The sequence below is a fragment of the Galeopterus variegatus genome, unplaced genomic scaffold, assembly GCF_000696425.1.
Source record: "Galeopterus variegatus unplaced genomic scaffold, G_variegatus-3.0.2 Scaffold3508, whole genome shotgun sequence".
NCBI classification, from domain to species: domain Eukaryota; kingdom Metazoa; phylum Chordata; class Mammalia; order Dermoptera; family Cynocephalidae; genus Galeopterus; species Galeopterus variegatus.
The window spans coordinates 4,779-18,640 of NW_007729619.1; the positions used below are offsets into that span (position 1 = coordinate 4,779).

Here is a 13,862-nt window from a genome sequence, read left to right on the forward strand (position 1 = left end):
ATGTTATAATTTTAAAGGAATTTGTTATGTGGGGAAAAAAACATATAACATAAAATTTACCATCTCCACCATTTTCAAGTGTACAGTTGAGTAGTGTAACTACATTTACGTTGATGTGAAACAGATCTCCTGAACTTTTCATCTTGCAAAACTGGAAATCTGTACTCATTAAAGTACTTATCTTTGGTGTCTATCACCACCATTCTACTTTCTGTTTCCATTTCCCTTAAATTGACAACTTAGATTCCTCATATAAGTGGATTCATTCGGTTTTTCTGTTACTGGCTTATTTCACTTCACATAATGTCATCAAGGTTAATGTCTGTTGTATCATGAAACACTTTCCTTCCTTTTTATGACTAATTAATATTTAATCGTAGGTATATACCACATTTTCTTTATCCATTCATCTGTGGATGGACATTTAGGGTATTTCCATATCTTGGCTATTGTGCATAATGCTGCAATGAACATGGGAGCACATGTATCTCTTGAGATCCTGATTTTATCTCTTTTTGATGTATACCCAGAAGTGGAATTGCTGGACCAGATGGTAGTTCAGTTTTTATTTTTTTGTGGAATGATTTCCATAGCAGTTGCACTATTTTATGACCTTACCAATGTTTCACATCCTATTTTTCACATCGCTCCCAACACTGTTATTTTCTATCCATTTGTGTGTTTGTTTAATATCAGCCATCGTAATGAATATGAGGTAACAGCCTATTGTGGTTTGAATTGCACATCTATGGTGACTAATGTGTTGCGTATATTTTCATATGCTTGTTGGTCTTTTGTATGTATTTTTGGAGTAATGTCTATGCAAGTCAATTGCCCAATTTTTATTTATTTATTTATTTTTGTTGAGTTTCACTCTCTCTGTTTTATTCTACTCATCTTTATGTCTGTCTCTAGGCAACTACCATGCTGTTGTGATTACCATAGTTTTGTAATATAATTTGAAATCAGAATATGTGAGTCCTTAAGTTTCTTCTTCTTTTTCAAAATTGTTATGGTTATTTGGGGTCCTTTGAGATTCCATATAAATTTGGGGATTATTTTTTTCTATTCCTGCAAAAATGCTCTCAGGATGATGGTGGAGGGTTTACTGAATCTCAGATTGCTTTGAGGAGTAATGAAATCTTAGCACTATTAAGTTTTTCTGTCAGTACATGGGGGATGTCTTTACATTTATTTGTATCCTCTATAATATCTTCTAGTAATATTTTGCACAGTTTAATGTATAAGTAATTCACCTCTTTGCCTAGGTTTATTTCTAAATATTTTATTTTTTGATAGTTTTGTAATTGGAATAGTTTTCAAAGTTTTTTCAGATTACTCATTGTAAATGTATGCAAACCCATTCTATTTTTGAGTGTTGGTTTTGTATCCTGAAATGTTGTTGATTTTTTTATTAGTTCCAACAATTTATTTCATCTGGAATCTTTAGGTTTTCTACATATGGGATCACATCATCTGGAATAGAGGTAATTTTACTTCTTCATTTCCAATTTGAGGGCTTTTGCTTATTTTCTTGCTTAATTGCTCTGGCCAGGTTTTTCAATACAATTTTGGATAGAAATGTAAAAGCAAGCATCCTATCTTGTTCTTGTTCTTAGATAAGAATTCAGGCTTTCACTCTTGAGTATAATGTTAGCTATAGGCTTTTCATATATTTCCTTTATTATATTGGGGTAGTGTGTTTCTGTTACTATTTTGTTGAGTATTTTATCATAAAAGCATGTTGGATCATGTGAAATTTGTTTTCTTCCTCAGGTGAGATAATCATGTGGCTTTTGTCCTTCATTCTGTTAAAATGTTCTATCACATTTATTGATTTGTATATGTTGAGCCATCCTTGTATTCTAGGAATAAATCCTAGTCAAGGTGCCGTTGATTTGGTTTGCTAGTATTATGTTGGGGATGTTTGCATCAATATTCATTAGGGGACTTTTGAAAGAACCATCTTTGTTTATTTAATATTTTTTCTACTCTCTATTTAGTTCATCCTTGCCATAATACTTATTATTTTTTTCCTCCTGCTTGCTTTAGTTTCTTCTTTTTTCTAGTTTCTTGTGGTATAACATTAGTTTGAGATATTCCTTCTTTTTAATGTATGCATTTATACTTTTCTGGGTTTTTTTGGATCCTACAAGTTTTAATATATTGTGTTTTCATTCTCATTTGGCTTAAGGTATTTTCTAATTTACATTGTAACTTCTTAGATTCATTGACCCTTCAAAAGCATATTTTTAAATTTCCACATATTTGTGGATATGCCAATTTTCTGTAATTGATTTCTAGTTTCATTTCATCGGGATTGGAAAATGATGCATTGCATAATTTCAAGATTTTTTAAACTGTTAAGATTTGTTTTGTGGTCTAATGGTCTATGCTGAAGAATGTTCCATATGCACTTGAGAAGACTGTGTATACTGCTGTTGTTGTGTAGAATGTCCTCTATATGTCTTTTAGGTCCAGTTGGTCTATCCTGCTGTTCAAGTCTTATATTTACTTGTTTGTCTTCTGTTTGTTGTTCATTATTGAAAGTGGAGTATTGACATCTCTTACTACTATTGTGTTTCTGTCCAGCTCTCCCTTCAGTTCTTTGGGGTTTTATTCATATGTTTGGGAGTTCTAACATTTGGTGCATAAATATTTATAATTGTTGCATCTTCTTGGGGAATTGACCCTTCTATATTTATATAGTGTCTTTTTTGTCTCCTGTAATAGTTTTTCACTTAAAGAATATTTTGTCAGATATCACTATAGTCACCCTTGTTCCCTTTTGGTTACTATTTGCATGAAGTATCTTTTTCCATTTTTTTCTTTTTAGCCAATCTGTGTCCTTAGATCTAAAATGTTTCTCTTGTAGACAGCATAAATTTGGATCCTGTTTTTTAATCCATTCAGCCAATCTCTGCCTTTGGTTGAGGAGTTTGATCCATTTATATTTGAAGTAATTTGTGAAAAGGAAGAATTTACTATTGCTATTTTGTTCATTGTTTTCTATATATCTTGCAGGTTTTTTTTTTTAAACCTCATTTCCTCTCTTGCAGTCCTCTCTGTGTCTGTGTGTGTGTATGTGTATGTGAGAGAGAGAGAGAGAGAGAGAGACATGCTTCGATTCCCTTCCTCTTTCCTTGTGTGTATATTCCAGAATTTTTTGTGATTACCATTGCAATTACATAAAACACTTAAAGTTATAACAGTTTATTTTAAACTGGTAACAACTTAACTTTAGTTACATGCAAAGAGTCTACTCCTTATAGTTCTAAATTCAATTTAACTTTATTAATGTTACAAATTTCATCTTTTTATATTGGATACTAATTTTGTTTTTTTCTTAGTTTTTGTCCTTTAAATTCTATACAAGATTTAAAAGTTAGTGTATGCACCAAAATTATGACCATTTATCCCTATATTTACCTTTCCTAGAGAACTCTATCATTTTCATATGGTTTTATGTTGCTATCTAGTGCCCTTTCTTTTCAATTTGAAGGACTCCTTCAGCATTTATTGTAGATAAATACTCTACTGGTAATAAAATTGCAAAGGTTTTGTTTATGTTGAAAAATCTTAATTTCTTCACCATTTTTGAATGACAGTTTAGTTTTGCAAAATATAATATTCTTGGTTGAATTTCTTTCATCCCTTTAGTACATTTGTTAGTTCATTTATTGTAGCTTTCAGGTCCAGAAGTTTTGTAGATTTTTTTTTTAGTTTCTATGTTCTCCTTGATACTTGTACACGTAATTTACTCCAGGTATATAAGGCTGGTTCATCATCTGAAGGTTTGTTAACGTAACTCATTATATTAATAGCCTAAAGAAGAAAAATCATATGATCCTATCAGTAGATGAAGAAAAACGATTTGATCAAAAAGAATAACAAAATTTACCGCCCCCCATATTTCTATGAAAATAGCTAGTTTTGGTATAGGCATTTCTTAAATAAGCATTTCCATTTAGGCAGTCTAGACAGAAAAGCATGACAAGAGCGAAAGGGTAAGAAATAACTTCAGCCTAATTCTGTTTTTCTTTTTTTTTTTCTATTTAGTATCCAAAGACAATAACTTTAGAGGCATTTTCAGTTGTTATGGTACAGTTGCTTGGAATTAATCTGGGATTAACCTATGATGACATCTACAACTGTTACTGTCTGGGAACTACATGCATAATGAATCCTGAAGCAATGTAAGCTGTTGTTTTTATCAAATCTGTGTCTTCTCTTGGGAAATGCTTGTAGTATTCCTTGATGTATAATCTCTTGCAATGTAACTTTAGTAATAATATTTTTACTAAATACATATGTGCTTACTGAAGAGAATGAGTGCTACTTAATGAGAATGAGTATAAGATGTTGTAGAAAATGTGCTTAGTATGTCTATATTCAGTGTTATTGTATAGAAAGGTGGATGTTAATATTTAGTAATAATATTTTTACTAAATACATATGTGCTTACTGAAGAGAATGAGTGCTACTTAAGGAGAATGAGTATAAGATGTTGTAGAAAATGTGCTTAGTATGTCTATATTCAGTGTTATTGTATAGAAAGGTGGATGTTAATAATGAATTTCTGGGGCTTACTGGAGTCTTGTCAGAGTTGTTTAAAAATTTTTCAGTGTCAGAAATGAAACGATAATTGGATAGTAAGAAGTTTGAAAAGCTCAACAGACATGAAATAGGGAGATTTCTGGGTGTGGTGGGGTGAACAATTTTAAAAAAATAGAAAAATAGAAATGGTTGGTACTATAGGAAGAATATCTTAGGCACAGGGAAAAGAAAGTGAAATATAATGAGGCTAAAGAGCCATGAGTCTGGGAAGTGTCAAGAGGTAAGTAGGAAATGTAGGAAAGAGCCTGATCATGCATTCTTGATGTGGGAGTTTAGATTTTATGATAATGTAACAACACACATTTTAATCAATTAAAAAAGTTGGATAATAAAAATTTATCTTGTAAAATAAGTGTAAAATAAATCACAGCAAACTGATATTTCAAAGATGATAACTTTCATACTAATCTACATTAATTTATTAAGTAAGAAGACAGATGTAAAGAATTATTTATAAGTTTTTGGGTGTTACAACTTCGTAACAAATATTGATAAAGGCAAATATTTTAGGAAAGGAAAAAAATGGGAGGAAATCTTGAAGATGCTTTGTATATGCTAAATCTAAGATATTTTGAATTATCAGTTGAAGTTTTTAAGTGTGCAGTTAGTTAAATAGGTCCCTATCTCAGAAGGCAAGAGATCTAAAGTATGCAAGCTATCAGCATATGGGTGGGAACTAGAAACATAAAAAGATAATTTTGAAAAATATTATAGAATAAAAAGAGGTGCCCTGAGATAAAGTTTTGAGTACTTATATTTACAGGCACATGAGGTGGGACCTGGAAGGAAGAAAATTTTAGAGTAAAAACCAAGATAGCATATTCTTACCTAGGAAGAAATGTTTTTTAAGTATAAGGGAGAGGTTGGAAGCCAAGTTTTTAAAGAATCAGCATGGTATTTTAGTCTCTCCAAATTCTCTGACAAAGTAAAGAATAAAACTAAAAACAAACAAAAACTCAAAAGCATACCACAAGTTCCCCAAACTGGAACACTCCCAAAGTACCAGCAGGCGAGGTCAATCTACTGACAAAACAATATGTGTGTAAAGTAAGTTGCTTTTAGAGGAACATGGTGTTGGCATCTTACTCTTAACTACATGTATTTTTGGACTGTATTTGCAACATTTCTGTAAGTTTGAGATTGTTATAAAATTAAACAAAACTCATGAAACAGTATACTTAAAAGTATAGAAATTCAAAAAGTATAATTTTAAAAAAAAGAATGTAGGACTTGTACACTTTATATACCTCAGTGTTGAAATTATTTGATGAATTTTGTTACCAAAGAACAGATAATCATTATTTTTAACATAATCAATCATCTTTTATTCTTTGATACTTTACACATAAATTTTCTAGTATGTTTCATTTTCTTAATGATCATTGGAGCTTCTTATAATAGTGATGATGTTGATGATAAGGGAATATGCTCAAATAAAGCTTATTGTGTGCCAAGCATTAAGTATTTTGCCACTCTAGCTTCCTCTACTTTCTAGACATCCATTAATCAAATTCCAATAGAAATGAACTTACTGCTTTTGTTTATGACTGGTGTTAAAATTAAAAGCACTCTCCCCTCCTTGGCACTTGTCAAAGTGAGGTAGCCCAGAATTCACAGCACTTTATTGAAGAGTGTTACCTTGATACATTAATTCCATTTACCTAGAAATGTAATTTAATTTTAGACAATCTCGTGGAGTAAAGTTTTTTAGCAGCTGCAGCATAGACGGATTTAAGCAGATAATTTCACAGCCTGAACTTGAGTGTCTTCAGAATCAACCAGTTTCAAAAGTGACTTATCAAGGAAAAAATCCACTTTGTGGCAATAGAATTGTGGAATCTAATGAGCAATGTGACTGTGGCCCACCAAAGGTTAGTGACAGAATTTAATAAGTTATTCAAAGATTTGTTTTTGTGTTTCTCATGTTGTCGATAGATACAGATGTGGTATAAAAGGGGAAGACCATTTTTTAAATGCTGCACTGTTTTATCAAATGTAACATTGGGAGAAAAGGGGCATGTTATAACCGACTCATTCTGAATTTGAGGCATTTGAAGAGTTTAAGTACGGGGTAAGTGTGGCATGGATGAAAGAAAGAGATTTTCCTCATTGCATGATCATCAGTAGTAATATCACTTTTCAATACTGTACACATCAGTAGTCTTAATAATATAATTGTCACCTAAATTATCTCCCGAACAGCTCCAAAGTGACCACGTTGGTTCACTAAGATATTAAATGTGCATGTTCTTTAATTTCTCATCTTCTAATTTCAGTCCTTGCATCTGTGGTAACTTCATTTATTTTAATTTGCTTTCAAAGATTTGTATTAATTAGAATCTTTGGTTCCTTGTCATCCATGATAATATACATGGCCCAACAATTATACAAGCCTGAGCCAAGTGTTCCTTATAACACAAATACATTACACACACACTAAAAACCTACAAATTTTCCGGGGTTAGAAAGGGGAAAATTATTATCCATAAACTCAAAGAACGAAATCAAAAAGAAAAGATCATAGTTCTCAGACATAATAAAAGTTCAAAATTTCACAGCATCAAAATACCAAAAGTTACCAACAAAAAAATCAAGGTGTCATAAGAAATGATAAAACATAGTAAAATATATTATTGGTTTGGGGTTAATATTGTTAATATAAAAGTGCTTTAGGATAAAGGAAATAAACAGAGAAACAGCTTAACAGGAATATAGGCACAGGAATACTAACTAAATTAGAATGTGCAGTTACATAAAATTTTCAAAGCATTAATTATAAAAATTATAGAATTGAAACAAACATAACACTTCTTTTTGGCTATTTTACTAATTTTTCTATATTACTATTAGTCTTGTGAAACATTACTCTTGCACTAAATAGATAACCGTGTAGAAGGTAATAAGGTTATATCATAAAGAGCACTTAATATTTTTGTATTCTATTATTTGTATCTATGTAGTTATTTAATAACTTCTAAAATTAATGTTTAATATAAAATCTTGAAGCTAAAAATAATGACATCTTTTCTTTGAAACACCATTTACAGTAATACAATATTGTTACAATTTAGAAATATCTATCTTGTTATATCCATAAATTGTTAATATTCCCAAAATAATATCTTGAGAAGACTTGATGTAGAAAGTACCTATGATTATAATAAATAAATTAATTAATATAAAAGTTATAGCACATATTTTTATGGAGAAAAAAAGAAAGGAATTGCATTAAATTTTTAACAAATCAATTTGAAATTGAAATTATGTGTAATTTTATGACCATCTTTTTTTTGTTCCTACAGGGAATATATATTAAGTTTAACTGGAGTGGTGTCAAATAAATACTGAAGTCAATGGTCATATTGTGATTGTAATTAAGTTAGAGACACGACTTAATATATTTTGAAAATGTATGAAATTATATATTTGATTAAAAATTTCTATGTTTAACTTGATTGTATTTCAAATAAATACTGAAGTCAATGGTCATATTGTGATTGTAATTAAGTTAGAGACACGACTTAGTATATTTTGAAAATGTATGAAATTATATATTTGATTAAAAATTTCTATGTTTAACTTGATTGTATGCACTTTTAGGAATGCTCTCATAAAAAATGCTGTAATCCTGTAGATTGTACTCTGATCGGATTTGCAGAGTGTGGCACTGGGACATGCTGTGATACAAGCACTTGTAAGGTGAGCTTTCAAAATATTTCATTATTTCCTTTCATAATTTTTTTTAGTTTTTAATGCATTTATTTTTTCATATCTTTTAAATGTTTTACTTTATATTCTCTTTTGTAAGCTTTTTTGGGGGTCTAGTTTCTAATAGTATATGAATATTTCTTTTACACACTTAAATATTCCTTATAGCATCTTTTTAGAGAATTTGTGTTATTCCATACAGGGTTATATTTAAAGACATTTTCTATTATTTAAATAATTTCATTTGTTTTCAACTTAATTGGTCTCTTGTGATTTGCAAATTGGGATAGTCTGACTTCCTCTTTTTTGATTTGGGTGCCCTTTATCACTTTCTCTCGCCTTATTGCACTGTCTAGAACTTCCAGTACTGTGTTGAATAAGCGTGGGGAAAGTGGGATCCTTGTTTTGTTCCGGATCTTAGAGGAAAAGCTTCCAATTTTTGTCCATTCAATATGATATTGCTACTGGACCCAAGACTAAGTGCCCGTCCCCTTAGGGAGGAAAGAAGACAAATGACTCAGAAGTAAAATGGTTGATGCTATAGAAGGGCAGTGTATTCATCTGAAGAAGATGGTAGGCTCTCACACCTCAAAGATGTAGATTTACTGAGGGTTTTTTAAAGAGGTGGGTGAGGGAATGGAGCATGGGAAGTGAAAAGTAGGAGAAAAGGGGACTTTCGATACAAGGGCTCCGTGTCTAGGAATCAAGTGCAAAGTCTCTCCAAGGACTCATCTGGTTTCCGTTCTCATCTTTGGTGTTATCTCAGGGCCCTGCAGGACGTTGATTTGCTCTAGAGTGGAATCAGCTTCTGTGCAGTTTTCTCACAGCTCTGCAGAGCTCTGGCTGACTTGCTGGTGCTCAGGGTCAGCTCCCACACATTTGTACTTGATCACTTCACAAAACCCTGCAGTTTCAAAGAATAACTATTAATCTGCAAAATACTGACTAGCTTCCTCAGCCTTGTCTTTCTCTTTAGCAAGCAAGATAAGAAAGTCAGGATATGGGAAGAAAGAGAGGAAAGAAAAAATTCCATCCAGCCTGGCTTAGCACCTGCTGGGTGGGTGAACTGGAAATTGGGGTTGGGACCTGGATGTCAGATCCTGGAGCCTGAACTACACCTCCTTTGAGAGCCCAGAAAAGGAAATAATAACTGTTGCACATTCAAAAACAGAGTCCAGAAAGGTGGACTAGAGGTGCTCACTGCATGATCCTCCCCAGAAAGGGTCCAGAGAGAGTAATGGAGAGCTAGCACTGGTGCAGAATGAATTCTCCCCATAGCAAAAAGAACTATTCAGATGTGAGAACTTCCCAAAAGCAACCCTCCTCTTGCTCATGCCTCAGCCTGCGCTCACAACCACATGATCACATGCACTGATTTCTAGTCCCAGGGCCATGGACCGTCTCCCCCCCATAGAAGTTTGTCCTGCTCCTCAAAGGGGTTATCAGTGTACCCCACTGCATAGCCCATGCCACCTGCAGAAGTGTTCCCAGCTGCTGAAGCCCCATCTCAGATGACCACAGACACCACAGTCCCACACCACTCAGCCACACTCTTTGAGCCCCACATCACCCAGCCCACAGCTTCTGGAGCCCCATATGTGGCTACCAGAGCGCTGTGCTGCATGAACCCAGCCCCAGCCACCACACAGACCTAGCACCAGCCACTGGAGCCCTGTGCTGTGTGTCCATGGCTACCAGAAACCCATGCTGTGGACCCAGCCATCCTCAGCTGCAGTCACACCTGCCAGGACCCCCCAGACCCACTGAGTCTACCTAAAACTAGTAAGCCTATCCAGAAAAACTGAGAATACCTGCAACTACTGAGATTATTGAGTCTAGCAGGAACCTAAACTAATGCATGCCACTCAACAGGCAATATAAAACAAATCTACAAGACAGAGGCTCTTTCCTCAAAAGCCATCCCAGGCAATAGAAGCAAGTGCTTCACCAGAGGACCAGACATCAATGTAGGGATACTAGAAATATGAAAAAATAAGAAAATAGGACTCCACCAAAGGAATACAATAATTCTCAAATACCAGACTCTAAACAGCAGCAAACCCTTGACATATCTGAAAAAAAATTCTGAGCAACAGTCTTAAGGAAACTCAATGAGATACCATAAAATTCAGATAAACAAAACAATGAAATGAGAAAAACAATCCAGGACATGAGGAAATTTATTTTTTTCTCTTTTTAAAATTAACATATTCATTTTTACAACTCATGATTTCTCTTTATGCCCTTTACCTGACCTGTCCCTCCCTACACCCCCTCCCTTCCTTCCCTCAATCTCTAGTAACCCTAGGTTTGTTCTCTCCTTCTAAAAGTTCAATGAATTGTTGTGGTCTTTTCTTTCTTTCCTTCTCTGTCTCTGTCTCTGTCTCTCTGTCTCTCTCTTTCTCTCTTTCCTTCATTCTTAGCACCCAGTTGTAAGTGAGAACATGTGGTATTTCTCTTTCTGAGTCTGGATTATTTAACTTAACATAATTTTCTCCAAGCTCATCCATGTCACTGCAAATGGCAGAATTTCATTCTTTTACACAGCTGAGTAGTATTCCATTGTATATATATACCACATTTTCCTTATCCAGTCATCGGTCAAAGGACACAGGTTGGTTCCAAATTTTGCTATTGTAGATAGAGCTATGATGAACATGAGAGTGCACGTATCCCTTCGACACAATGATTTCCATTCCTTTGTATATATACCCAGTAGTGAGATGGCTGGGTCATGTGGTAGCTCTATCTATATTTGTTTGAGGAACCTCCATACTGTTTTCCATAATGGCTTTGCTAATTTACAGTTCTACCAACAGTGAAGAAGAGTACTCCTCACCAGCATTTGTTATTCACAGTCTTTTTAATAATGACCAGTCTGACGGCTGAGATGATATCTCAATGTGGTTTTGATTTGCATTTTTCTGATGACTAGTGATGTAGAGCATTTTTTCAAGTACCTGTTGGCCATTTGTATGTCTTCCTTTGAAAAATGTCTATTTGTCTCCTTAGACCATTTTTTGATTGGATTATTTGGTTTTTTACTGTATAGCTGTTTGAGTTTTTTGCATATTCTGGACATTAAACCATTGTCAGATGTATAGTTTGCAAATGTTTTCTCCAATTTTGTAGGTTGTTTTCCTGGGCTGTTGATTGTTTCCTTTGTTGTGCAGAAGCTTTTTAGTTTGATATAATCCCATTTGTTCATTCTTTTTTTGTTCCTTGTGCTTTTGGGGTCTTATTCATAAAGTCTTTGACCAGTCCTGCTTCCAAGATTCTTTCCCCTATGTTTTCCTTTAATAATTTTATGGTTTCAGGTCTCTCATCCATTTTGAGTTGATTTTGGCATATGGTGAGAGGTATAGGTCCAGTTTCATTCTTCTACATATGGCTGTCCAATTTTCCTGGCACCATTTATTGAAGAGACAGTCTTTTCCCCAATGTATGCTCTTGTTGCTTTGTCAAAGGTCATTTAGCTGTAATTATGTGGGTTGATTCCTCAGTTTTCTATTCTGTTCCATTGGTCTGTTTTTTTATGCCAGTACCATGCTGTTTTGATTAGTATAGTTTTGTAATATAATTTGAAATTTGGTTGTGTTTGCTTCTGGCTTTATTTTATTTATTTATTTATTTATTTATTTTGCTCAGGATTGCTTTGGCTATTTGGGGTCTTTTGTTATTCCATATGAATGTTAGGAATGCTTTTTTTATTTCTGCAAAGAATGTCATTGGTATTTTGATGGGGATTTCATTGAATCTATAGATTGTTTTGGGTAGAATGGAATTTTCACAATTTTAATTCTTCCCATCGAAGAGCATGGAATGTCTTTCCACCTTTTTGTGTCATTTTTAATTTCTTTCAGTAGTGGCTTGTAGTTCTTATTATAGAGATCTTTCACCTCTGAAGGAGGAAATTTAGATAGAGATAAGGCCATAAAAAAGAATGTAGCAGAACTTCTGTAACTGAAGGACTCATTCAATTAAATAAAAACTAAAATTGAGGGCTTAAGCAGAAGGCTAGAGGAAACAGAAGAAAGAATTTCTGACCTCAAAGACAGTCTTTTTGAAATAATCCAAGCAGGAAAAAAAGAGAGAGAGAGAAAAAAGAAAAAAGAATTTTAAAAACTGAAGGAAATCTTTAAGTGCTCTCCAACAACTTTAAGAGCACAAACATATGAATCGTGGTGTTCCAGAAGAGGAGGAAAAAGAAAAAGGCAATGAAAAACTATTCAATGAAATAATAGTGGAAAACTTCCCAGGTATTGGTAGAGATATGGACCTCCAGATCCAAGATACTCAAAGATCCCCTAGATTCAGCACAAAATGGTTCTCTGTAAGACACATTGTAGTCAAATTGTCAAAAGTCAAAGACAGAAAATCCTAAAAACAGTAAGAGAAAAGTGTCAAGTCACCTCTAAGGAGTCCCCTTTAGATTAACAGCAGACTTCTCAGCAGAAACCCGGCTTGCTAGGAAGGACTGGGATGATACATTCAAAGTACAAAAAGAAAAAAAACCTGCTAGCCAAGAATACTATACCCAACAAGGCTATCCTTCAGAACTGAAGGGGAAATAACCCAGATGAACAAAAGCTATGGAAGTTCACCACCATAAGACCAGACATACAAAAAAATCCTCTAGGGAGTCCTGTATCTGGAATCCAAAAAAGCAATAATGACTACCATGAATACATGAGAAAGAACAAATCCCACTGGTAGAACAAATATGTAAATAACAAAGAGGAAAACAACTATATCAAAACACCTCAAAAAACCAACAAACACTGAAGACAACCCTAAAAGAAAAAGAATTTTTTTCTTTTCTAAGATATTTTCTAAGACATTTTATTTTTCTAAGATATTTTATTTTTTCTAAGATACTTCAGACAACTGTACCAAAGCAATTAAATGCCCGGAATTTGACAGTACCTTTTAATAACAACTCTAATGTAAATGGATTGAACTACCCTCTCAAAAGACATACTGGCTGGATGAATTAAAACACTAGATCCAACTAAATGCTGCCTACAAGAAACCCACATTACCTGCAAAGACTCACACAGACTAATAGTGAAAGGATGGAAAAAAATATACCATGTAAATGGAAACAGAAACTGAGCAAGAGTACCTATTCTTGTATCAGATAAAATGATATTAAACTGAAACTTATAAAAAGAGACAGAGAAGGGCATTAAATAACGATAAAGGAATCTATCCACCAAGAAGATATAACAATCATAAATATATATGCACTCAACATTGGCACACCCAAATATATAAAGCAAACACTATTGTACCTAAGGAGAGAGATAGACCCCAATACAAAAATAGTCCAGGACCTGAACACCCCTCTCTCAACATTGGACAGATCTTTTGGCAACAAATCAACAGAGAGACACAGGATTTAAACTACATTTTAGAGCAACTGGATTTGTCAGATATCTTTTTTTTTTTTTTTTTTTTTTTTGTTTTTTTTCCCGGGCCCGCAAAGGATCCCCAACCCCCATGTTTCCCCCCCTCCGGCCGGGGGGCCCACAAAG

The 13,862-nt window shown here is 33.7% G+C and overlaps 1 protein-coding gene across 1 annotated transcript in view; it reads left to right on the plus strand.

Annotated features, from left to right (window-relative positions):
* Positions 1 to 13,862, plus strand: part of LOC103600916 (disintegrin and metalloproteinase domain-containing protein 18-like) — a gene marked incomplete at its 5' end in the record, with an annotated part of 62,948 nt that overhangs the window by 2,363 nt on the left and 46,723 nt on the right. The window contains 3 exons of the mRNA XM_008585259.1: positions 4,060 to 4,196; positions 6,302 to 6,488; positions 8,218 to 8,316. Of these exons, the coding sequence (XP_008583481.1) occupies positions 4,060 to 4,196; positions 6,302 to 6,488; positions 8,218 to 8,316 (423 nt within the window). The remainder of the gene's footprint in view (positions 1 to 4,059; positions 4,197 to 6,301; positions 6,489 to 8,217; positions 8,317 to 13,862) is intronic.